General features: G+C 41.3%; 1 protein-coding gene across 1 annotated transcript in view; it reads left to right on the top strand.

Moving 5' to 3' along the window:
* The window catches only part of DHX35 (DEAH-box helicase 35), a 54370-nt gene that overhangs the window by 8708 nt on the left and 18684 nt on the right, over nt 1–26978 (top strand). Inside the window, exons 3-19 of the mRNA XM_015407528.1 lie at nt 10–102; nt 1802–1879; nt 6831–6935; nt 7420–7481; nt 8145–8214; nt 8887–8946; nt 9717–9829; nt 11569–11665; nt 13442–13600; nt 14191–14401; nt 16334–16458; nt 17522–17576; nt 19666–19761; nt 23252–23346; nt 23883–23960; nt 24839–24968; nt 26779–26860. Of these exons, the coding sequence (XP_015263014.1) occupies nt 10–102; nt 1802–1879; nt 6831–6935; nt 7420–7481; nt 8145–8214; nt 8887–8946; nt 9717–9829; nt 11569–11665; nt 13442–13600; nt 14191–14401; nt 16334–16458; nt 17522–17576; nt 19666–19761; nt 23252–23346; nt 23883–23960; nt 24839–24968; nt 26779–26860 (1709 nt within the window). The remainder of the gene's footprint in view (nt 1–9; nt 103–1801; nt 1880–6830; nt 6936–7419; nt 7482–8144; nt 8215–8886; nt 8947–9716; nt 9830–11568; nt 11666–13441; nt 13601–14190; nt 14402–16333; nt 16459–17521; nt 17577–19665; nt 19762–23251; nt 23347–23882; nt 23961–24838; nt 24969–26778; nt 26861–26978) is intronic.

The following is a 26978-nucleotide window of genomic DNA, read 5'->3' as shown; positions in this document are numbered from 1 at the left end:
CTATTTCAGCTTAGAAATCACATCCTTTACCTGGTAGAGAACTATCAGACACTGGTAATTGTTGGAGAAACAGGATGTGGGAAAAGCACACAGATTCCTCAAGTGAGTACAAAAATAATCACCAATATATCTAATTCTTAATATGGCTCCAACTGTGGATACTTGTGAAAGCCATGGACACACAAGACAGATCATTCTACAAACCTGAGAAAAGCCCCAGGTCTGCAGAAAAATCTGAAATCTTAATAATAAATAAAGAAATGGGGGTAACCTCCTCTCAAATGATAGAACCTGTAACTTTTTTTAAAAAAATGAATGCCCTCTGCTGCTGTTGCTGGCAAACACAGTAATATTACTAGACTTCTAGTCTTGATTCCTGTTGGTGAAAGGCAGACGGGAAGAGCTTTCCAGGTCTTTTTTAGCCTTTGAGGGGGGACTCTTTGGCTGCAACTGATGGGCAACTTCCTACCATGCAAGGGCATGACTTACGCAGGCCTGGCTGCTTACAGCTGTTCAACACTAGCCGCCCCACAAAAAACAGCATGGTGCAGTGGTTACAGTTTCACATTGGGATCTGGGAGACCCAGATTCAGATCCCTACTCTGCTGTGGAAGGTTACTGGGTGACTTTGAGCCAGTTATACAATCTCAACATAACCTAACTTGCAGGGTTGTTGTGAGGATAAAATGGAGGTAGGTAGAGTGATGCTTAGGTTCCCCACTGGGGAGAAAGATGGGACACATATGAAGTAAACACACCTGAAGATGAGGGCCAGATAAGAGGTAGGTTGCTTGGTAGATGGGAAGGAGAGAAAAAAACTGGAAAAGTTGAGGTTATGGGAGCTGCAACAAGGAGGGACATAGGAAATATTTGTGGATGGGTTTTTTTTTGGGGGGGGGGTAATGAGATGCCCCCACAAATCCTTGCAGGTTCTGTTCTACACAAGTGAGCCCAGCCAGTACCACAGAACTTGACACAGTTCAGTGGCTGGCTCTGTGCAACTGGGCCAGACTTTGTCCATGGAGAAGCTGACAGAAGGAGAGAATGCTTAAGACGAAGGCAGATAAAGATAGGTTGACTGGTGGGTGGAAAGAAAAGAAGAAGCAGGAAAAGGAGGGAGACTGTGGGGGCTTTCAGGAAAGAGAAAGAGAAAAGAGTAAGGGAGGAGGGAATGAGATGCTCTCTACAAGTCCTCGCTAGTGTCCAGCTTGATTAATATATTTCTCTACAGAAGATGCTTGATCCAGTGTTAATCTTGCTTAATTCTCATTGGTTTCAAATTAGGCACATACTTAGCTCTCTTCCATTGAAATTCAGGAGGCTTAAAATTCAGGGTTTTGGTTGGATCTTGTGCTACAAATGTGAATAGCAGTCAGTGTTACAATTTATGGCAGAGATGCAAACTGAAAACACAATTTCTCCCCTGTCCCACTGATTTGAATTTTATTTAACATTGACATTTGCAAATAGTTACAGTGATTGTCTGGGATTAACATACTGGGCATTAAAACTTGACAGCATTTTGTTATAATGTGACACCCTTGTGAAATAGGCTAGGCTGAGAGATAGTCAGTTGTAAGTCTGTTAAAATATTTTTTTCAGTTGAGATGGTTTTATTAATACTGGTAAATATATGTTGACCTGTTTCATTAGGCTATGGAGACAAATAGGAAAGGTTTATAGCTTTCATTTGACTCTTCCAAAATGGAGAAAAAGGAAGTTGTTAAAACAGAGATTGACTCAGTTTAAGAATAATAATAGTTATAATAATATTTTCCTCCCTCCCCTTGCTCTATTACAGTATTTAACAGAAGCTGGGTGGGCTGCTGAAGGAAGAGTTGTGGGAATAACGCAGCCTCGGCGAGTTGCTTGTGTTTCAGTGAGTACTTCCCGTTCAAAATGTCTGGATTGACTACAGGTTATTGTTTTGTTTTGGAAAATATATCGATGGCTGAAACAGTATTGTAACATTTAATATTTGAAAAAGAGTTTTATCAAGTTTTAGCACAAACCAGAGCACAGTTAAGTGATTTTCTAATCCTTCTGAGATTCATGAAGAGTCCAGTCTGTCAGCCATTGACTTGTAGGTCATACTATACTATACTAGGAACTTAGGTCTATTTTTTATGCTGCTAGATCTTTGCTTGATATGAATTATAAGTGACCTGTTCTGAAGTCCTGTGTGGATCAGCAGTGGGGTTTGGTGGAGGTTTCTTTATTACTGTTCTGTCCATCTCGTACCTGATTGTTAATGTCTTGTAGAAAGCGCACGTAGTTTAAGAACAAAGGAATTGGCACAGCAGAGGTATGAGGAGTTGATTGTAATGTGAGCAGTTGTGTAGATTTGTGTCTGCCTTGCACAATCTAAAATGTAAGTCTGATGCAGTGGCCATGTGAAACCATGGTTGGATTTGAGACCACAGTGGAAAGATAAGAAGCTGGTAGCTGCTTGCCAGTGCAGACTAGCAGCAAATAGTGAGTGCTATTTGGAGGCCAAAATGTGTGCTTTAAGTATAATTTGCTTATCATTTTCATGGCCATGTTAGATTTCTCTCATATAGCTGATAGACATGTATAACTTTGTAAAACTCACTTTCAGATGAAAAGAATCTAATGCCTGTAGAAATCTTGGGGTGTGAATTTAGAAGTTCTTGGGCTCTAAAACAAACCAGAATGAAGCTGCTCATTTTCAAAGCCATTTCTGCTAATTTAGGAAAGAGAGGCTTCTTTTTTTCTTTTTTAAAATGGAAACCACTGTTTCTAACCAACAGTAACAAAAGCTCTGGGATACTCCAAGTCTTGGGCCATATGTTATTCATCACAGTTGAGGGTCTCTTGTCCTCTACCAATCTTGAATAGCCTCATTAATGCTCATTGATATTTCCTTCAAAATTATTAGTTTATCGCTTTTCTCTCTGAAGGGGATCCAAAGTGGCCTACAACATTAATAAAAATACAATTGCAAAAATACAATTTAAATAAATCAAACAGAAAGTAACCAAGTACATAACTTAGGCTGGTCTTGAATCCAGTGGGCCAGCTCACTCAGTGTCACAGGGCATGAGCTGTGCATCAAAGGTCCTTTGGTTTGTGTTTTTTGGCTTGTACCCAAGTAGTTGCACCTCTGGCAATGCCCAAATTTATACCTGGAGATAAAAAGAGCAGGGGAAATTACTGCTTACGTGCAAACAGCCCCAGTAGCCCAAACTCATAAGAGCTTGGAAACTAAGCAAGTTTGGCTACAGTTAGTGCTTGATGGGAGACCAGCAAGGAATTACTGGGGTTGCTATGCAGAGGAAGGCAATGGCAAACTTTTTCAGGAGACTTTGTAGTCTTCTTTTATATAGGTGTTACTTGAAAATGAAGGGTTACTCATCAAATAAAAACGTTGCATCATGACAAAGTACTTGAGAGCGGTTAGCGTTTAGAAAGCAAAACTGCTGAAAAATCTTGGTATGATATATACCATGTGTGTTTGAATAGCAATTGCTTCTACCTTGTTTAAAAAGACATTCCACTTATCATACTCCAAAGTTTTTAACTCAACAAACGCCATACTGCTTTAAAGGCCAAGTGTTTACCTTCTGTACCATCCTAGTTTGGAAGCAGTCATGTAGCTTTTTTTAAAGGTGTACACCTGTAAGACAGCTTTCTTTGTCTTGCACTAATTGTTATTTCCTTAACCCTTTGCTTTACTTTTAGTTTTTGAAGGCTGTGTATTCCTTCAGAATGAATACATACTGTAATAATTTTTGTATGAAGTGAATGATGACACGGCTGTTTTCCAAGACTATTCATCTGTTAATCCCTTCCCTCATCCATGATTGGTTTGATCATTATACTGCTGTTTTAGAATGTGGACTTGGTGAGATTGTAATTCAGAGGCTAGAATATGGTTGGAATGTGCATTCACTGATTGTCTGGGTAAGCCCTGAAAGAGAGCTACTTGAGGAAGGTTGTAATATGCAGTAAATTGCCAAAGCGGCCCAATCAGAAATCTAACAGAAGCATCAGAGATTTGAGATGATGTACTTGAAATACAAGGCGGCTCTAAATGTTAACCTAAAACCTCTGTCCTTGAGTCTAGGTAACATCAGAGCAGCTGCTGCAGTGTTCATTTTTCACAGGCAGCTGATCTGGTTTGCAAGATTTCTTTTAAAAATGTAGGTTTATAGCTACCCGTATTTTAGTGTATGCTGTGCCTCCAATCATCTGAGCTTCATCAGAGCCCTATTTTTAAAAAATATGTATGGATTGTCAGCAGGTGGCATAGTTCACAGCAAATGCATATAGCTGGAAATCAAAGCATGTAATCTTGATTCACTCCCCCCCTTCCCATTTCTAGCCATTCACCAGGCCATTGCATGTGTGAGCCATGGGAGGAGGTGGGATTATTAGTGAGCCTTTGAGGAGCCCAGGTATACATGCAAGCATACGGGGAAGTTATTCTAGAATAGCTGCTTCAGTATCTTGGACTAACAGCTGGTAGGCTAGGATCCAGCCAAAGTAATAGCTGAGAAGTAATAGATATTGTAAATACCCTGCCTGCACATGTTGCAGTGAAGTGCCAAAGTTTCTGATATGTTTAGGCACTTCCAACCTTCAGTTATGTTAGCAGAGTTCTCAAATAAAGACTGAAGTTAGGCTGGTGTCACTGTATAAGCAGATAAATCTAAATGGGTAGCCATGTTAGTCTGTACCAGCAGAATAAAGCTGGAGTCCAACGGCACCTTAAATACTGACAAAACATCTTCCAGCATAACTAGAGCTTACTTCATCAGATACATAGGAAGGTAAATTCGTCAGTCTGATTCATATATGCAATAGGTGGGATGGGAAATGTTTATAAAGAGAGGCTGGCTCAAAAACAAGATTCAATCCAAGGAGTAATCAGTTCACAGGGAGTGAATGAGAGACACTCCTGATTGTTGTTTGATAGGGAAAGGGGGGATGTTACAATGAGAACCTGGTTTAAAACAAGGTCCAATTTAAAGAATAATTACTTCCCTCAAAATGGGTGTGAGGTATTCTCAAATGTTGATAGGCAAAATGTAAAACCTAGTGCAGGATCAAATGAGGAAGCAGATGCAGTGGGAAGTTACAGAGGCATAACTAAAATAATTAACATCAGTAATAGGTAGGGTATGCAAAATATTAATATCTGTAGTGAGTTAAGAATCTGAAGTCCCTATTCAGATGGTGAGGATTACATTGTCTATGAATTCTAATTAGGTAATTGCACATTGAATTCTCCCTTTGAAGTTCCTTTGTAAGAAAACTGTAACTTTTAGTTCAGCAATAGAATGCACAGGAAGATTAAAATATCCCCCCACTAGTTTCTGAATATGGCAGTTTTTAATGTCAGATTTGCAGTAGGCCCTCACCATTTGCAGATTTGTGGCTCACAATTTCACTTATTTGTGGTCTGATCACGTGATGTAGACTGCAGCATGCTTTTATTCACACTGTCCCATCATCATAATAATTCCATCATTATAATTTATGGGAAATTTGGTAGTTTGCTACTGCTTCATAATATTTTTAGATTGGGAATGGAGCCCCTGTGAATGGTGAGGATCTACTATGTGTACTTTTATTCTTTTGTGTTTGTCCAGTGTAGAGGGTAGAAAGGCAGTTGTTAACACATGATGGGCATGTATTACATTGGAGGATGAGCCAGTGAATGACTCCAAGATGGCATCACTGGACCAGTTTGGTGTAGTGGTTTAGTGCGCGGACTCTAATCTGTGAGAACCGGGTTTGATTCCCCACTCCTCCACTTGCACCTGGCTGGATGACCTTGGACAAGCCATAGTTCTGGCACAGCTGCTCTTGAAAAAGAGCAGTTTCTGTCAGAGCTCCCTCAGCCCCACCTACCTCACAGGGTGTCTGTTGTGGGGAGGGGAAGGGAAAGGAGTTTGCAAGCCGCTCTGAGGCACCTTTGGGTAGTGAAGGGTGGGGTATAGATCCAATTATTATTTTTATTAATAATTTAATTTATACCCCACCCTCCCCGTGAGCAGGCTCAGGGCGGCTTACATAATTGGTCTATAATGACCATCAATTCACATAAAAACAGTTTAAAATTTCAAATACAGTAAAACATAAACTCATAAAGTGCTAGTGCTGATACATTGGGTACATAAGATGGCAAGCTGGAAATACCATACAACCAAACAATTTGCCACTCAGTGGTCTTCCTGAGCACAGTGGTGGAGGCCAGATGTTAAAACTACGGGCCGGCTTGTTGGTAGTAGTGGGGGCAGCTCCTAGTTGAAAACCTGGTGGAAGAGTTCCGTCTTGCAGGCCCTGCAGAACTGCACAAGATCCCGCAGGGCCTTGATCTCCTCCAGGAGCTCATTCCACCAGTACGGAGCCGCCACTGAGAACGCCCTGGCCCTAGTGGTGGCAAGCCTGGCATCCTTGGGGCCCAGAATGGTCACTCGGTTCTGGGACCCCAACCTCAGGGCTCTCTGGGGTTTTCTACTGCTACAGACGGACTAACACAGCTACCCATCTTGATGTAATTCTGAAGTAACTCATCAAGGCAGACCTGGGTAGAGGATGGCAAAAATCTATTCTCTTCTATATAAGCAGCGTAATTACAGCTTCAGCCATCCCCCAAAGAAGCTGGACAACATCATATGAGGATTGAAAGATGTAGTAATTGTGATTGTAGGAAAATAAGTAATATTCAGTTGGATTAATTTAACTCCATTCAGCTTTTTGTTTTTGTAGCATTTCACCTAATATCTAACACAGTAGTTCAGCATTATGTTAAGTCTAGTAAAGCAGAAACTCGTTTGGTATTTAAAATTGTTTTCTACTAGATTGCAGGCCGGGTAGCTGAGGAGAAGGGTGCCCTGCTTGGTCATGAAGTTGGATACTGCATACGATTTGATGATTGCACTGACCCACAGGCTACAAGAATTAAGGTAACATACTTGAAGAAATTGCCTTCAACCAGTTTTTCAAGTAAAAAAGATACTGTAATAGTACAAGTACCTTCAAGATTTTTTGGCTGGGGGGAGACCAGTTGACAAAGAACTTATTACAGTTCCGCAGGGCCTGTAAAATGGAGCTCTTCCAACAGGTCTTTGATTAGGAGCTGCCACTGAGGAATGAGTGCTGGAAATTGAACCAACAAGGCCCTTGTTATGTTATAGACAATAACTGGCCCACCTATATCAGCCCACCTTAGGAAACGCCATCTGCACTAATCGCACTTTATGCATACTACGGTCTAATTTTATTGTTATGTATTGTATTTTATTGTATTTAGTCCATGTATGCCGCCTTGAGCCTGCATGGCAGTCAAGGCGGGATATAAATCTAAAATAATAAATAATAAAGAAACAATGGATTTGTTATATAGGGGTATCCTCAGACTAAATAGTACGCTGTTGTTATTTGCTTTAGTTCCTGACTGATGGGATGCTGGTGAGAGAAATGATGGCTGATCCACTATTAACAAGATACAGGTAAACAGGCTGAAGACGGCTTTTGAGCTGTGCATACTGGTGATGATGTGAACCTGTCTTGTTTCTGTTCCCTCTAGTTACCTTTTCTTTCCTTCGTCATTACCTTACATCTCCCATGGTTGAAACTACACTTTTTGGAACAAGGCTCTGTCCATCTGCTTCGTACTCTGGAAAGCGGCCATGTTCAAGGATGACTGTATATTATGTATTATTTTAATTAAAGTCTGTTGGAATAGAACACGCACAATTTTACAGTTTGATTGTATTGTCCCCAATCCCAATGTGTCTCAGAGTTTGACAGTCCTTACCACACGTGTGGATGCACTGAGTCCACACCCTCTCCATGTCCTGATTCCTGAACCTGACTGTAGAAAGCACAGAGCTTAAATCGTTTCTGATCTTCTGTTATCGCTACTCATCTTTCCTGAATTAGCAATGTTTGTAGTGTTTTGTCTGTGGCTTTTGCAGCTCTGCTGAGATTGTAAGTTTGTGGGTCATAAATCTGTGACTTTGAAGATTTGTTTGCATGCCACATTCATAATTGACTGTATGGTAGCTATTATACAGTAGTTTACGTTTGCTAATGTGCTGTTCACAAGAGGATTTAATTTCAGTATTAATTAACACCTCATATGGAACTTTGTTCTTTTTGCTTTGATTCAGTGTGATCATGTTGGATGAAGCCCATGAAAGAACCTTGTATACAGACATTGCCATTGGCTTATTAAAAAAGGTTAGAACTCTCTACCTATACTACCTATATATTTATTGTTATATAATCATTGAATTGCTTCTCTTGAAATAAATCAGATGTCCTTGTGGTCTTGAAACTTGCTCAGAACCTCTTTCTAGCTACCTGTTATTGCAACAGATTCTACAGTATGCCATTTTCCGTTCTGTGGCCACAGAGTAAAGTTTTCCCCCTTCCCCAGTAGGTAAGAGATATCAGCAGTGGATGCTTGCTGCTTTAAAACTTGCCAGGTGGAATAAGGTTTTTGTAACATGCACTATTTTGGCATGAATAACATTGGAAAACACAAAGTACATATTACTACATTGGTTGACCGTTCCTGACAAAAGTATCCTGGCAACATTTAATGAAGCATTTTGTTAATTTGTCCTAAGGCTTACTTAATTTTTTAAGCAAGAATCTAATTGTGGGGATTCCTTCAAGGATAACACACCTCTTTGTAGAAACTTGTGTTCACATACCTAAACGATTGTACCAGGGCTGGTTTATGACGCATGAAATGGTACTGAGTGATGCATTCTCCAGACGAGTTGAGAACAAAACATGATCATATAAATAATTGCTTTCTCTGCAAATAAGTCTAGCATATCTCATATGTGTGATGTCATTTTTGACATGTGACCATATTATAGCAATTTCTGACTTTTTTCATAGGTTCAGAAGAAACGAGGGGATCTTCGTCTAATTGTAGCATCAGCTACACTGGATGCAGAGGTATAGCTTTCCTTTCTGGCAGAAAATGAGACTGTGTAATCAGTCTTTCAGAATGCTGATCTAAGTAGCCTGAGCAACACACTCAAGTGCAGAGGCACCATCTACCGAGAACATAACTTTGGTGAGGCCAAGCCTCACCAGAATGAACGAGGGTTGCTTAAAATCACAACTATGCCTTTGTGCAGCTCCTGTTCATTCTTCTTGCCTCCTGCGGGAGTGTACAATGTGCCGTGTGTGTGTGTGTAAAGTCGTCAAGTCAGCATAGGGTTTTTCAGGGCAAGTGAGAAGCAGAGGTATTTTGCCATTGCCTCCTCTGCAAAGTCTTCCTCGATGGTCTCATGGTCTTACATTGAAGTACCAATACTGCTTAGCTTCCAAGACCAGGTTATACTATACCATTTCACATCCCCCAGAGTGCACTGTGGGTGACTTTCAATACATTTCATTGGGTGGGACTCAACAGCCACTTCCTGTTCTGCTAGTTTAGTTTTGCTGTTGGAGGAGGGATGATTTGTGTCTCTTTCCTCACTTTCACTGCAACCTCCAACCCATACGGCTCTTTGTCCATGTGGGTCCCACAATACCACGAATCATCTTTCCATATGTCAAAAGGGGGGTGGAGAGATGGGGAAAATCCTCTCTGCTGACAATTGGCTGGATCCAAAGCATTAAATTTTAAAGTCTTCCTACCTGTATTTTTGGCATTCTGCAAGTGTTTACTTCCTTTTAAATACATTCTTAATTTTTGTAAAATGTTATTTTTATTGTAGAAATTTAGGGATTTCTTTAACCAAAATGAGACCAGTGACCCAAGCAAAGATACCAGCATGATCCTTACTGTGGAAGGGCGAACATTTCCAGTGGATGTCTTCTACATTCAGAGGTCTGTTCCTGTTTAATACTCGTAAGTGGTGACTAGAAGAGCTTGTATCTTTGATACCCAGCTACTTTACAAAAGGCTGGGTGGAAGGGATTATTATATGGACCATAGGTATTCTTTTAAACAATTGTCTTATGTGGCTTTGGGACCAGCACATTAAGGATGTAAACCTAAATCTGTGTGGTTTTTTTCCAATTGAATGTGTCTTTCTCCTATTTTGTGAGCAACAGGCGCGGACTTCAGTGGAGGAGGGCTTCGGGAACCTTCCCCCGTCCCCTTCTGCACCGGCTGGCTGGAGCAGACTTCAGACGAGTGCTACGGGGACTCGGTGGAATCTTCATGCTTTTCCTCCCCTGGAATCTTAGTCCTTCCCTTCCCCCTCCACAGAAGGGATATGGGCAAACCTGGCAGCACCTTCGTGCCCTCTCTCCTCCACAGAAGGAGATGGACAGGTCCGATGGCGGAAGTGGGCTCGTTTTTTTACCCCTGCACACACAGTGCTTGCTTTTGCGCTTGTGCTGAGCAAGGAAATGTGGGTGTCATAGGTGGATAATCATATGTTTGTGCATCTTTTCCATTGTTGTAACTCCACTGCTGTTTGCTTGAGGGATGGTGGTAAAATGTTTTGGAAAAGGTAGTCAGTGGCATCTAAAACAGCAAAACAATTCTGTGAAATCTTTGGGGCTAGTGGTATGAGGTTTCTATAGGCTAGCACCAGGAAGCAGTCTAGGAAGTTGGTATGTATGTATAAATGGGTACAATAATGTAGTCATCTATTTTCCATATCTTGGATACTGGTATGGGTTGCCTAAATATTATGGATACAGTTGAAGATTTGATTTTTTTATCTCTATGGTTTCTACTTGAATGTAATATACATATACATTACATACATATACGTTTCTTAAGGAAACACCAAATCTTTGGTAGGAATATAGGGGGTAGCGGTTGATGCTAGTGGATCCCATATTGAAAGGTGGCTTCTATTGTGTTTACATAGGACTGGCTTTACTCATCCACGAATATAATTTGATTTTTTCCTACATTTGATTACTGTAACTTGAAGCTGAATATATGACCCTGATTCCTTTGGGGAGCACTGTGTTTGAGGTTGATGTGAAAGTTCTGCTACAAAGTTGCTACTGTATATTCACATAAGCAGGTCATCCCTCGATGTTGCAGTCACTGATTAACCTTCATGTCTGATTCAGAGCATAGGTAGCGTTATGGTTAAGTTAAAATGCCCTGTTTTGTGCCAAGTTAATGCCAGATCTAAAGCTTTTATGCTAGAGCCTTCCTAGGCTTTTTTTTGCAGGCCCTTAGATTGCAGACTTATAGTATGATATTTTGGAACAAGAAGCATTTAAATATGCATTTGCAGAATGCCTGTACAGGCATAAATGCAGTAATATAAATAAAACAGCAATACTGCTAGATTGTTTACAATCAAGCCTTTGTTGTATGCTGAAATAATCTGTTTATTGAACCTGTTTCTATTATTCTGAAATAAATTATTAAAAATAATTGTTTTTTATATATAAATGTGAAGTACTTCTGGATTCCGGAAGGACTAGTGAGTGGCAGGTTTAATTTTGTGATTGTGTATCTTGGATGATATAAGTATCCAATTGATCTATAGTACCTATGGAAAGCTAACCATTTTATTCTTGTTTGCCTTCTGGTGATAAGATGAAGTCATACTTTGCTGTACTTAAGGATCATTTGTATGTTTTTTCCAACAGTCCTGTTCCAGATTATGTAAAATCAACTGTGGAAACAGTCATGAAAATTCATCAGACAGAAGGCGATGGAGATATACTGGCATTTTTAACTGGCCAGGTAGACACAAAAGAAACGTTTCTGTCCTGTTGAAATTGTTACACTAATGTAAGATATTATGTTAATTTTACTACATGCAAGAACTCTGATTTGGCCTAGCTGAAAGCGCTGCTTATATGATAAATTTATGCAAGTTTGAGAGCAAACCAAATACCAGTTGGGGTCCTCTGTTCTTGTTCAGAATCATGCTAAAATATGAAGTACCACTGTGTGAATCTGGCTTGTCTTGGACAGGTACTAACAGTGTAGTCATAAACAAAGTTAACCTCTTCAAGTCCATTGAAGTCAGTGGACTTAGGTATAACTCTGCTTGATTGCACTGTAAACTATTGTTGACTCATTAGTGAATGTTTTCCAAGTTCTAGTATGGCTGTGTTGTAACAGCAGCTTAATCTGATTTCAGTTCAGACAGTCTAGTGAACATTTCTAATGTGGAAATCAAGCATTCCTCTCTGACTTCTTTCAGAAATCGTCTTTTCTGTTCAATCCTTGTTGCTTTGCCAGCCTTGTGCATGTCTGTACTGTTGTTGCTTGCCCTTTCATTTTCAGTTTAATTGATTAGAACAGCAGCATGACAAAGAGGGAATGATGAGGAGGCCTCCACCAGCTTTATTCCTGGCTGTTTACGTACTGTGCCCACTTTCACGTTTCACATTTTTGCATTTCACATTCTTGTTTATGCAGTGGAGGAGGTCACAACTCTACTACAGGGTACAGTATAGATTGTGGTGCTTGGAAGTGCATTGCAGTTTGCCTGATGACCAAATTTACACCAGTAGAGAAATGCCCTTAGGAAGAAAAGTCATCCTGGACTATTTTACTGAATGACAGGGGAGAGTGATGGATTTAATTAGGTACATCCTAGTTAATTGAAATGCATGTGGGACATCCAGAACGTTTAGATAATCAGTTTGAATTGCTGTAAGTATGGTCCTCCTTTTGCAGCTAGGGATATGGAGAAAATCTAATTAACCCGTGTAATAGAAAGAAAGGTGCTTCGTATGGTATAAAGAGACTATAACATTAAGGGTGCGTGACTCTCACTTCCCCTTTCTGTTGTAATCTGAAAAGAGGTTCTCCTGGAACTGGCCCACACTGAGATCCATTGAGCTTAAGATAGCTCCTGGGACTCTTGGGTCCTGTTGCAGGGGAATTCAAAGCCCAGCTTTTTAGAATGACAACAAAAGTTGAGAGACACAACCTGGTGGACGGTGACTGGTATTTCCTCTTTCGCTATTTGCTTGTTCATAGTGAAACAGATCTCCAAATCAGGGTTCTGGTGCTGATTGTTACACTGTCTTTTAAGAAAGAAATGTGCAATAGTATTTTTAATCTGATGAAATGTAACCCTGAGTATTGAGAAGACCATCCCGTCTTTTTATCTGCCTCAGATCTTGTGTTAAGAATCTAAAAAGGGCAGCCAATGACAAGTTAACCAATTTCAGATGAATGTCTTATAGGTCCTTTCCACACTAGACCTTAAATCCTGGTTCCCTGAACTTGCATTCTACACTACACTCGAGTTCACCCCTGTAATTATCTCGGGGTATTTTTTTGTTTTCACATTACATTGAGGTCACCCTCGTTTCGCCCCACACTTGTCCCAGAATAAACAGATGCTGTTATAACCAGGGATAAATGCAAGGTACTGTATGCCAAGTTGAACTCTGATAAAACCAGGGAAAGGACCATAGAAGCATGGTTCAGCTCCTCCCACCCCTGCTCCCGATGCTCTTGAAGCTTAATGTGTCTTGTTTGATCCTGTCTCCTTTCCAGGAGGAAGTGGAAACGGTTGTTTCTATGCTGATAGAACAGGCGCGGATCCTTGCTCGCACAGGGATGAAGAAACACCTCCGTGTACTCCCTATGTATGCTGGGTTGCCTGCTTCTGAGCAGATGAAGGTGTTTGAGAGAGTGTCTCACAATGTCAGAAAGGTAACGCTGTTTTCATAAAAGCGAGTTAAGATGGTGTCATGCTTGTTAGCAGTGGTGACTGTTAGAGGCCTTGTTTGTGGGATTCCTGTGTAATAGGATAGCCACATCTTCCAACGTTTTACTGGAAGTGGTATTTTCAAAGTTACTTACAAGTCTTCACCATCCTTACAAGTCTTCCATCCTTACAGCAAGGCTGTTCATTCCTCCAGTTCATTATATGTAGACTAGATCTTACGGTATTGCCTTAAAATAAGAACTAATGGAACTATCCCTTCAATTCAACTTGCACTTACTCTGACTGATATTAAACAGTATACTGTTTCTTGCAGCCAGCCAAGCCTCCATCTTTCTCTTCACACAGCTTTGACGGCAAGTGTTGTTGCTGTTTCCCTAATCAACCCTAGGAAATTCCTCCTTATCAATTTTGTTCCAATGTTGTAAAAATCTGTCCTTTACTGCAATCTCCCCACCCTTTACAATTATTACTGCATATTTCTGTCCTTGCTTCTCAAGCTGTTCTGGCTGTTATTGTATGTCAGTCAGCACGCATAAGGAATTAGAAGTAAATTGGTTTTCTCTGTTCCTCTTAGGTAATTGTAGCCACCAATATTGCAGAAACATCCATCACAATTAATGGGATTTCATTTGTGATTGACTGTGGCTTTGTGAAGCTCCGTGCCTATAATCCAAAAACTGCCATTGAATGTCTTGTGGTTGTCCCCGTATCAAAGGCATCTGCCAACCAGAGGGCAGGGCGTGCGGGCAGGAACCGCTCGGGAAAATGCTACAGACTTTACACAGGTAGAGTTGCCGAGTGATGGAGTGTCTGGTTTTGTATGGTTTTTCAATATTTAGAGACCTTATCATTGTCTTGGATGTGTTTGAGATTTGCGATCCATAATATATTCAATCCTCTGTGACTGTTGTTTGACCAGGAAGAGCACTCATGCTGTCAAAAGTCCTAGAGAATTTTCATGGCAAAGTTGGAGGGTAGGGAGAATTGTATGTAAAAAGAAGAAGACATTTGTAGGTTTCCCCCCTCAGTTATTCCTTTTCCATTGCATGTTGGTGATTATACTGAATTGTAGAATCATAGAATCACAGAGTTGGAAGGGGCCATACAGGCCATCTAGTCCAACCCCCTGCTAAATGCAGGATTTGCCTACTGTCTTCATTTTTGCTGATAACATACTCACTTTAGACAATATACTATTCAGCTCTGATAAGCTGCATAGCATAGACTGGGTTAAGCCTTTTAAGTCTAGGACGATCTCAAATATTCTTTTGTTTATAGTTTTGAGCTGAAAGCAATAATTTTGAGGGACAGGCTGTGTACATAGAAATACTTCTGGGAAAAAAAGTAGTTGTGCTATTGGAAGAAGAATTTCCAAGGAAGTTCTGTGTTTCATTATTGAGCAATAATGACAGTTATCCAAGTCCATGTCAGACACAGGTGCTAATGGGGAATTAGTGATAAGGGACTCTCCAAGAACTAAGAATCTGTTGGAAGCAGGAATAGCCAAAACAGCATGGTTATTACTTACATTCTTTGACAGGTTAAGCAGTACATCAATTCTGAGAACAAGTCACAAGTCTTTGTCAGTGCCTGAGTGTCCGGGCTTGACCTGCAGTGTTTTTTTGGATTTTGTTATGATAGCTAAGAACATGAGACAAGCCATGTTGGATCAGACCAGTGGCCCATCCAGTCCAACACTCTATGTCACACAGTGGCCAAAAACCAAGTGCCATCAGAGCGCCCACCAGTGGGGCCAGATAGATGATAGTTAGATGGATGATAAACAATAGCACCTCAGAAGTAGTTGAACAGTCTTCAAGAGAACAAGTCCTCCTTAATACAATCTCTGTCCTCCAAGATATGAAGACCATGAATTAAAAAGAAACTAAGAAAAGGTCAGGAATAGAACAGGCAGATGATGCTAGCCTGATACCATCTTGTATGTTGTATCTAATTCTGCTTTTCATTGTTTTTCAATCCTGTTCCTTACCATTGATTCCATATTTATTTATTTATTTGACTTGTATCCTGCCCTCCCTGCAAAGCAGTCTCAGGGCAACTTACAAACTGTGTAAAAACACTAAGACATATTGCTGCTTAATTTTTATCTTTTTGTTGTTGTTGTTGTGCTGGTCACTCCTCTTTTCTTCCTGGATTAATCTCATGAGTGAACCTAGCTGACTGGGGTATACATAGAGAACAGAATGATATGGTAACTTTATGCAGTTGGTATGCAGGGTTATGTGATGTCAGTCAAGGCAAATTAAGTCAGTTGGCTGTGAAATCATGCTTCTTGAGCCATTTGGGGAACTGCATGCAGATCAAGAAATCCTGATGCTACATAACTAACCAAGTCTGGCTACATGATGTTGGCTTAGACCCAAAGAACAGTGGAGTAGCATTTATCCAGCAGAATTTTGCCTCTCACCTTTCTGCCTGTACCAGTAATGCCCCCTGATGTGCACATTTGACACTAGTAAAAATGTTTCCCAAATCCTGAGAGTAGTGAGTTCCATTTTTACAATGCAAATAGCCCATTTAGCAACATTTGGTGGAAGAGTTGGCTTAAGGGAAACACTGGTATATGCCTCAGCATTTTTGAACCATTCAAATTAGCTAGATTTGTGCATTCTTTTAATCTGAGTTATACAGTTTTAAAGTAGAAATTTAACTTAACTAATTAGTGTTAAAACCTGAGAGTTTTGCCCTCTCCACAGAGGAGGACTTTGAGAAGTTGCCACACTCCACAGTTCCAGAGATGCAACGCAGTAACCTGGCACCAGTCATCTTACAGCTTAAGGCTTTAGGAATCGACAATGTGCTTAGATTCCCTTTCCTCTCAGTAAGTACTAGATTCTTTAATATTTCATGATGTATGATTAACTTGTCTGCAGTGTGGGCTGCATTCTAACCTTCAAGGTCTGATTTCTTTTCACTTGTGTTCATATGGACCACATCCACACCATTGATGTGTACTAGATGCAGCAGTAAATACATGATTAGTTTTCATATTTGCTGTCGGTTTTGTAGGCCTTGGGACTATCCTTTGAAATAGGGATGCAAAATCAGGGACACCCACCATGATGCCTGTGGGACATTTTGGTGTAGTGCCAGTTTGGTGTAGTGGTTAAGTGTGCGGACTCTAATCTGGGAGAACCGGGTTTGATTCCCCACTCCTCCACTTGCACCTGCTGATGTGACCTTGGGTCAGTCACAAGCTCTGGCACAGCTGTCCTTGAGAGAGAACAGTTTGTTTCAGAGTTCTCTCAGCCCCACCCACCTCACAGGGTGTCTGTTGTGGGGAGGGGCAGGGAAAGGAGTTTGTAAGCTGCTCTGAGACTCCAAGTGAAGGGCGGGGTATAAATCCAATCTCTTCTTCTTCTTCTGTGGGCATGATGTGCCTTCTAATACCTTTCCTGGCACCCACCAAGTATTTTTAGAAAATGGGTGGAATGAGGTTGGACTTTTACTGAGCAAGGATTCTGATTGGCTATTGGAGATTTGATTGGCTGTGCAGATTTTTTACAATATCGCTTTGGCACAAGCTGCCTTATGACAAGAAGCTTCTGAATAGCAGAAACTGAAGGTTGTATAAATGAAGGACAGTAAAAGGGGCTGATGTTATGAAGTGTGTTTCACAGTGAAGACAACTGCATGAAAAGGGGGGGGGGCAACACACAGTAGCAAGTGTCTGCTACTGTGGAAGAGGGCGGTCAGCAGTGGATGCAGCCAGAGCCTAATAATTCTGGTTTTGTCCCGACCCTCGTCCCTTGTGATGATCCCATTTAAAACACTGCATTTTAAACAGGCTATGTGGAAATATATTTATTAAACAAAAGATCATGAAACGTCTTGTGCGTCTGTACTGCAGCCCGAGCTAATCGTTACAATGTCTTCTTTCCCAGCCTCCACCGGCTCAGTCAATGGTGCAAGCATTGGAGCTACTCTATGCATTAGGAGGTGAGGTTGTTTCTTTGTAACTGTAGTAAAGATGCCAGATAACATCAGACTAGTCATCTTTCCAAAGCAAGTTTCTGAAATAAATGTGTAGGTGGGTAGGATCCTAATTGTTGATATTACCACATGTAATTAGAAGAGCAGACATCACGCCATTATCAAGCTAGATGCTGTTTCTTAAAGCCTCAGAATGATATGAATAAAAACATTTTTCCTCTTTGTTGCAAAGGATTATCAGTAGGTCGGATCCCATATATCTTTTCCGCTAATGGCAGCATTTTCCTCTAGTGAAAGGAACTTCTGTTGATGCTAAAAGAGAAGCTTGTTGCATCCCGGGAAGGCTCCTTGCCCTGTGGGAAAGCGCTGCCATTAGCAGAACATAGCAGTAGGATCCACCCATCACTTTTCATTCTGCACTTGGGCCAAGTATGCAGCCATGCTTGACATAAGGAAGAGATTTCTGTGGATGCAATTCTTGTTAAAATGTTTCTTGAACATTAGATGTGTTAAGTATATGTCACATTGAGAAGACATAAATCACATGCGCTGATCTAGTAAAAGTTTTAACACAGATTTTTCTTGTTATCATGTCCTTAAGGCTAACAAGAAAATCTGGGCCTTCAGAAATACTGCATTGCAAATATAAGGTGGTTTTATGGTGGACATTTCATCTGGTTTTCATGTTGTGGTGCAGTGGGTAGAGTGTTGGACTAGGATTTGGAAGACCCAGGTTTGAATCTTCACTGTGCCCTGGAAGTATGCTAGCTGACCTTGAGCTAATTACATTTTCTCAGACTAACCTACCTCGCAGGAGGGGAGGACAAATGTAATAAGCCATAAATGGATTTTTCTTAAGAATAGGCATGTTAATAATCTCCCTCCAAAATAATCCCCAAAAAGTAAAGCAGTCCTTAAAAGATAAGAATATTCACCATATTCCTCTCTGTTTCCCATTCTCTGTATTGTAAACTTATTGGTTGTATGGACATTGACTATTCTAGCCTATATAAAAATGGCTGAAACCAACTTGATTTGGTGTTCATATAATACCAGCTATCAGAATGGTAGTTGGGTGAACTTTCCAGTCTTATTGTCTGTTTATATATGCTTTGGTTAAGATTTTTTTCCTGTCATTTATGCAACCAGTAGGGGTGTGCATTTAGAATAAACTGAGCCGAATACCTGAAAAATACCCTATTGGTATTTTTGGGGTATAGTGTAAGCTGATTACGGATTAGAGATCTGTATTCAGCTACCAATGTTCAGCACCCCCAAAAGCCAATTTTCTTCAGCTTTTATTTGGGTTCATCCTTCCCAAGCACCCTGCCACTACCACTGGTCAGTTTCACTCCCCACCTATAAGATGTTAGGTTTAGGCCATTTAAACCTAACAGCTGACAGGGAAGGCATGTTTAAATGCCTTCTGAGTGGTTTTTCCTCCCCCAGCCACACCCCACCACAGCGGGGAGGCTGGGGAAGGAAGGGGAAGGCATTTAAACATGCCTTCTCTGTCTTTCCTTTCCCAGACTCTTGGCTGTGGCGGGGCTGCTGGGGGTAGGGGGGGGAGAAATCATGTTTAAATGCCTTGCTTTTCCTTCCAGCCATCAAACTGGTCAGTTTCACTCCCCTCAGATTAAAGGGAGTGAAACTGACCAGTTAATGGCTGGAAGGAAAGGGAAGGCATTTAAACATGCTTCTATCTCTCTCCCCCTCCCCAGCCTCCCTGCCGCAGCAGGGAGGCTGGAGAAGGAAAGGGAAGGCATGTTTAAATGCCTTCTCTCTCTCTCCCCTTCCCCAGCCACCCCCAAGGGGGGAGGGAAAGGCATTTAAACATGCCTTCTCTCTCTTCCTTCCCTCCACCAGCTGCCCCGCCACTGCCACTGGTCACTACTCAACACTGATCAACTGTTAGGTTTAAATGGCTTAAACCTAACAAGTGACTGCCGGGGAGCGATGCGCTTTTGTGGACTCTTGCCCGGTGAACTGATGTTGTTTTGCAATGTGTCGTTCTCCCCCCCACCATGCCTGAATCAATTAATTAATTTCAAAATATTTTATAGCACTACACTGAGTCTGTAACTTTTTATTGCAGGGCTTGATAAATATTGTCGTCTCACAGAGCCTCTTGGAATCAGGATAGCAGAGTTTCCTTTGAATCCAATGTTTGCAAAAATGCTACTGGAGTCAGGTAATTTCAGGGGCATGCTGTTGTCATTTACCTTGTGTGTTTTCAGTTCCTTGCTTATTTGAAATAGAATTCATCCACTGTTTCATCACCAAAAGGCAATGTTGTTTATAGGATTCCGTTACATATGTAGGCACTTAGATCATAGGGTAGGAATTCTTTTGCTTTCTTCCTGCAGGTCCTTTCTTTCTTTCTTTTTTTTGGCCCCCCAAAGGTGATTTTTTAAATTGCATTTTTATAAAGACTACAAAACTACAATGAAAAGAGGGAGGGGTACTACGTTTAGGGAGAAAGAAAAGATAACCACTACTGACTAAAAACCCAAGAGAGGAGATCCTCAAATTGCTTTCATACAATGCCATCTCTTAAAACGCTTCGTTTTATGAACTTAGTCAGACTTGCTTTTATACCTTTTAGATCTTATCAAAGACACAATTCAGAGTCCTTCAATCTTCACTTTTTCTTATCTTGTCTCTTCCGCAGTTTGTAAGGACTTTTAGGCGCCGCTGCTCCCTTCTCAGACAGAGAGTCCTCTCCAGAAGACCCCGAGTCCAGCTCACCACTGGACCTACTGTCCTTTTCCTCTTTATCCACCTCCTCTGGCTCACCCAGCTGGATTCTCAAAAAATCCCGAGCTCTGGAAACAGAGTCAATCTTTTCTTTCTTATCCTTAAGTTTGAAGGTTACGCCCTCTGGATATAACCACCTGTAGCTGATTGCATTGGTTTGAAGAAAAAGAATTAAATCTTTGTATTTCTTTCTCCGTTGTCTTATTTCAAATGGGATATCTTTCAGTATTCGAATGGTACTGTCCCCAATTTTCAAGGGTGTCCCCGCCGTCGCTCTTAGGATACAGTCCCTCACGTGTCTCTTTGAGAATCTCATTACAATTTCCCCAGGCAGATTATTCTTCTTTATGTATGTGGGGTAGGCCCTGTAGACCACATCCATTTCACTCATAAAATAGTCCGCCTTCAAATCTGTCACTGGGGCCAATGCTTTGCTCATCGTTTCCTTCAGATTCCCTCCTTTAATCTCTGGGACACCTTGGAAGCGAAGGACCAGACTTGCCTTCTCCATTTGTAATTGTAGAAGGTATTCTTCTGTTGTGATTTGCTTTTCTTCCAATTTTTGCACCTTTTTCTTCACCCTTTGAGCAGTGGCGTCAACCTCTTTCACTTTCTCGGCTGTTTGTTCCGTGATTTTTAAAGTCTCGCTGATTTGTGTCTGCAGTGTAGTGATACATTCATTCGTTTTTGACAGCTGCTCCTTGAGGTTATTCATCTGCTCCAGCAGGGGGCGCAAGGACTCTGCCATAGTTTTAGCCAACTCAGTGGTTCCTTCCGGTCATGGGCTCTCTGCTAGTTTTGTTTTTAAAAGTTTCTCCTTCTCCGTCCTCTTTCCCGCCATCTTTATCGGTTGTTTACTTTTGCCAAACTTTTAAAAGTCTGAATATGCGCTCACACACTTGTACGCGCCTTGTTAAGTCTTTCCAACAGTTTTTACCGCTTTTTCTTCTGCTCCCCCCCGCTCTCGCTTAGAAGTTTATGCGCATGGGGCCCCTCCCCCCGCTCGCTTTACTCTCTGGTCCGTGGGGTGAGGGAGCTTTCTTTTAGCTTAGTAAAAACTGCTCTATTCCACCTCACATTCATATTTGGTCATCCGACCTCGCTTTGCCTTCGGTTTTAACCGCTCGATCTCCCATGCTTGTCCCAGTCAGCGCCATTAATTCCATACAGACACTCGGCAGAGGGACCATGGGGATGGAGAAGTGCCTCGATTTCCCAGCATTGCGCTGGCGAAGAGGTGACCTCTCGAAAGTCCCTTGGCCAGGAGCCTTTCGCCAGGTTCCTGGGGGAGGTGCGATGCCTCGCCCCCCCCCCTTTCTGCCAGTGTGCAGCCTCACCCCCGGGAGGTCCAGGAGGTGCGACTGCTCAACGCGCCACCATAGACCGGAGGTCCTTCCTGCAGGTCCTTTCCAGAGAAATTCAAAACCCAGTTATCACAAAATGTGTCAGACTTACAGTGTAGAACTTGACAAAACCTTGAATTTATTTATTTATTTATTTATTATTCACATTTTTATCCCACCCTCCCCGGAGGCTCAGGGCGGCTTACAAGGCATATTTGCCAGATAAAACAATAACAATACAAAATATTAAGTTACATCCTCATTAAAACAATTTTGGTGCTCCTCTCAGCTACTTTCCTTCTCTTCCATTCCTATCCTTCTACAAGCCATAAGGTCAAAAAGAAAGACCTCTAACTTTTATACTACTTGTTAGCCAAGGCTGGGATTCAATTTTTTGACTATCCATGAGAGCTCTGGGGCTTTTCTGTCCCTCTGTACCACTGCAGACACTTGCACCCACAAAGAAGCTGCTTTTGAAGGTCCGGGAACCTTTGGAACAGCATTCAAACTGAGAGTCAGCGTGGTGCGGTGTTTCAAGTGTCAGGCAAGGATCAGTGAGACCTGGGTCCATATCCCTGCTCAGCCATGATGCTCCCTGGGTGACCTTAGGCCAGCCGTTTTCTCTCAGCCTAACCTTATTTAAGATAACAACATGAGAGAGCATCATGTAAACTACCCAGACTTCTTTGGAAGAAGGGCAACATAAAAATGGATTCAGTGAAGGAGGGAGGACTTATTATTTCAAAGCTATTATGAGCGAGCACCCTGAGTTTTTGGGATAGGGCAAGATAAACAAATGTGCCTTTGAATTCAACCCAATTTAGTGGTATTAAAATCAGAAGGACTGAAAACAGTTAAGTGTTTGAGGGTGTGTAAGGATCAGTTTGAGGGTGTGTAAGGATATCTCCAAGGCTGATGGTACTGGTTCTAATCAGACTATCCTCAATGCAGTTGGTAGTTACAAGCAGCGTTCCTGTTTTTGGCAACTATGGTGGCAACTGTGTTTCATACGGTTGGATCCTGTGAATCTTTTCTGCATTGCCTTGGCAGAAGAAGCAGGGCCAGATTCTTTCTGTTGGAGGAAGGCTGAACAATTCACAGGGTCCAACTCTTAGTTCTCAACAGAAAATTCAGAATGCATGCTAAATAATACATAGTCCGCCAAATAGCTGCTGTTCTGTTCTGTGCCTTATTGTCCCTGTGTCATCTGTAAAACAGCTGCTAGAATAAACATTCTTAAATTGTATTTCACAATTCAGTTCAAAGGAGAGGCAAAATTTCCTCACCCATAGTATTGGAGATTGTAGCATGCTAGTGTGGTGGCACCAACAAATTAGCAGTTAGGAAAACAGAGTTATTTCTTTTAAGAAGCTCATCACCATTATCCTTTTTTTCAGGTTCAACAAGTTCTGTAGGTATTTTTCATATCTGGTCTCACTTTGTAGTATAACAATATCTTCATTAGCTGTTGTAACTGTCTTAACTAGGAAAGTGTAAAGACTGAATTGTTTTCTTAATTGCAATGGTACATTGACAGGATGAAAGTGAACACTCTTTATTTCCATTTTTTTTAAATTGCAGGGAATTTTGGTTGCTCCCAGGAGATTCTGAGTATTGCAGCCATGATGCAGATCCAGAATATCTTTACAATTCCTCCAAATCAAAAGTCACAAGCTGTAAGTGCAGTTCTCATACCTCCCATCAACATCTTTCAAATTCTGCAGCCTCTTTTACATGGAAAGTAAAGTGCTGAATTTCTGCTTGCTAATGACCAGTGAGAAGTGTTTTAGTCATGCAGTCTGTGCATAGTAAAAGGTAAAACAGTATGTGTTTCCTTTGTGGAGTGAGAATTAAATATAACATTTGCTTTTAGGGTGTGGGAAAGAAGGAAATCTGTAGATCAACTTTTCTGAGAGTTGATTGGGAAAAGATGGTATTTAATAACTGAAGAGATTGCTCCTTGAAATGTCAGATGAAACATATCATTGTGGTCAATGATGGGAAGTTTTATTGTAATGCAATAAGGAGCTTATTTGCACTGTGGCACAGTAGCTGTAGCTGACCATGGGAATTTTTGGTTTGTATGTTTGACTATTTCAAGTTATATTGTAGGACTATTGCCAAGAGAAAAACATATGTGGTTCTTATAAGGAGGGAACGTTTACTTGTGTGTTCCTTTCACATTTTAAGAAAGCGTTTCTCTTTTTTCCAGATCAGAGAACACAGAAAGTTTGCAGTGGAGGAGGGTGACCACCTCACTATGCTGAATGTCTATGAAGCCTTTATAAAAGTAAGCTAAAGTATGTGAGAAGGGCAGGGCTTGTGAGGAAGTGGAAACGTAATCCCCCCCCCCCCTGGCTCTGCTTCCCCCCCCCCCCAACAGTTGCTCACTTTTTTCTCTCCAGCCCTTGCTTGGTTTTCCAGTCTGTCTGCCTGCCTCCTCTCCCACTCAGTTCTGCTTCTTCCTTCTTCTTTGGCCCCCTCCTCGCCTTGGTTCCAGTTTCCTCTCCTTTCTGGTTCCTGCTTTTGCCTAGTTGCTCCCCCACCTTTGCTGCAGCCTTCTCCACTTTTCCTCTCACCATCTTACAACAGAGACCTCAGTGATGTTGTTCTGAATTGTCTAGGCAATCCAAAATGGCTGTTGATAGTTTACAACTTAGTTTTTCAGGATAATGCTGAATTTAAACTTGTCCTACTTATCATTAAATGCTTATGTTATCTCCTTCCTTTTTTTCACTTTCTGCTTCCTCATTCCGTTTGATCATCTGCTGCCAATCCTCAAAGCCCAGAATTTCCATTTCATAGTCATTCCGTTACAACTCAAATGTTCATTCCCCGTTCCCTGATATCTGCTTTGCTCTGTCCATTGCAGACTTCCTGAGTCATATAAAGGGTCACCTCTTTGTATACCTTCCTCAACCAACTTACTTGCTTCACTCTTTATCCAGGCGTTTTGTGTGAGTGTGTGTGTGTTATAGTTTGAGGAGAGACTGTTCTTTTTTTAAAAAAATCTCTGCACTTCATGATTTGTAGACACACATGCCACTTTCCGTAGCAGCAATGCTAGCCTCAAGCAAGGTTTAGGGAAACAGAAAGTAAAGTGAATGTAGACTTAAAAAAAAAAAATTAGTGTCAGTTCATTCTAAGGTTTTCTTTCATCATTTGCAGCACAACAAGAGTCCTCAGTGGTGTCAGGATCATTTCCTGAATTACAAAGGTCTTATCAGAGCCACAACTGTGAGAGAACAGCTGAAAAAACTTCTTGTCAAGTTCAAAGTACCAAAAAAGTCCAGTGAAGGTAGGAGCAATGGGAGCAAATTCTTGACCATGTCTCACCTAGTGCTTACTCTTTGTTAAACATTGAACCCAGAATTTCCATTTGAGCTTTTTCTTCACAATGGGTTTCTTTGCACTCATTCTTTTAAAATTCTTTCAGGAAAGTCTAGGGTATTTACAGTGCCAGTATAAAGTATGATGGAAGTTTTCTATGTCATGGAATATGTTTATGCCTCTTACTCCCCGATATAGTTTTCTCAGTTTCTCAGGCCAGATTGAAATTACTGGCTATTTATCCACCTTAGTCCTCTTTGGTGTTTTCCTTTTCTTAAAAGCCTCTTCCTGTTTGATTAGCGAATACCTTACAGCAGAGAGACAATCCAAATGGCGAGTTGTCCTCAAAAACATACTGAAGACATCCCATTTGACAATCAGTTGTGTAGCATGATAACCAAAGCTATTGCCAGCATGCATGATTTACACTTGTAAATTTCTTGGTTCCAGACGTCATAAATGTCAAAAGCTTAGAGGAGGTAATCTTGCTTGCTGCTGTATTTCTCTTCATCATGCAGCTTGCTACTGCTGCTGCATTGCCTCAAAGAAGGAATGGCATTTCGATCCCTTATCATAGGTCAAAATTTAATGTTCATCATAATTTTATGGCTCTCTTATAAAGGAAGTTCAAAGGGATAATCCAATGTAAAATTGCTGAATCAGAATTCATTAACATTCAAAATAACACCCCCTGCCCCAGTTTAGCAGAGATCCGGGGCTCCTCACACACTGTAGGTGCTAATACTTTGCATGTCCCACCCCTTAAATACTTCAGTTACACCTCTGTAACTTCCTGCTGTATCTGCGTATCTCACTTCATTCTGACCTAGGTTTACATGTTGCCTATCTAACAACAGTTGAGAATGTCTCACCCATTCTGAGTGAACAGATTACTCTTTAGATTGGATCTTGTTTTAAACCTGCTTCTCTTTGTAGCATTTCCCCCCCCCCGCCCGCCCCCCGACCTTTTTGTTTGTATAAATTGGCCTGATGGATTTACATTCCAGCTTATGCGGAAATAAATTTTGTTAGTCTTTAAGGGCCCAGTGGACTCATGTTTTATTCACCTTTTTGTGTATTTTTTTAAATTTTAAAGTATGTGTACCTTGCCATATCTCCAGTAATTCAGGAAAATTGTATTTTAAAACAAAATCACTGAACCAGAGGAGGACAAAGCCATGTACACTGCCCCAGGCTTCTGGGAGAAAGGATGAAAATGTAATTGATGATTAAATGTTGAACAGTTACTAGAAGAGCACTGTTTTCTCCCTCAGTAAATGTTTGCCCCAATAGGAACATCCTTTGGCCAGACTGCATACTAGGTGGCAGATGCATGCAGCTCTGACCTGTTTTGTTTTTCTTTTAAAATACAAAAAGCAGCTGCAGGAGGCTTCCAGTTCGAGCAGAGGAATGGCAAAGATAGGGGCTGTTTGACACAGCTCCTACAGCTGATCTTAATCTCCAAATCTTTCTCCCAACCCCACTCCAGGCCAGTTGCTTTTCCATCGACAGGAGACATTCCACAGTTGGAAGTCTATCTCCCTCACCTTTTCTCCCAGCAGCCCTGTGTGACCTGTAAAAATACACACTGCTGTACGTTCAGGGACCTTTGCAGGCAAAAAGCCATGCAAGCTTCCATCTTCTCCAGCCTTCTCCAGTCTCCTCCACCCCATTTGGCAATTTTGATTTTGTTGCCTAAGCAGTTAATTTTCTCATGTGTAAGCTCTTGGTCTTTCTTCCAAACTTCGTAGGATAACTAGTGATGTTCTTCATTTCAGGTGATCCAGACCCTGTTCTGAGATGCATAGTTGCTGGATTCTTTGCCAATGCAGCCAGATTTCACTCTACTGGAGCATACAGGTAAAATTCAGGTTTGTCACACAGTAAACTCCAAATGCCCTCTAAAAGTTGATTGAGTTAGGTCACTAGAGCTCAGCCCTGCAAATGAGGAGGGAAAAGAGTGGATTGGTGCTGCACT

This window comes from Gekko japonicus, unplaced genomic scaffold (assembly GCF_001447785.1).
Source record: "Gekko japonicus isolate JY-2015 unplaced genomic scaffold, Gekko_japonicus_V1.1 scaffold950, whole genome shotgun sequence".
NCBI classification, from domain to species: domain Eukaryota; kingdom Metazoa; phylum Chordata; class Lepidosauria; order Squamata; family Gekkonidae; genus Gekko; species Gekko japonicus.
This window is presented reverse-complemented; position numbering and strand designations above follow the sequence as displayed.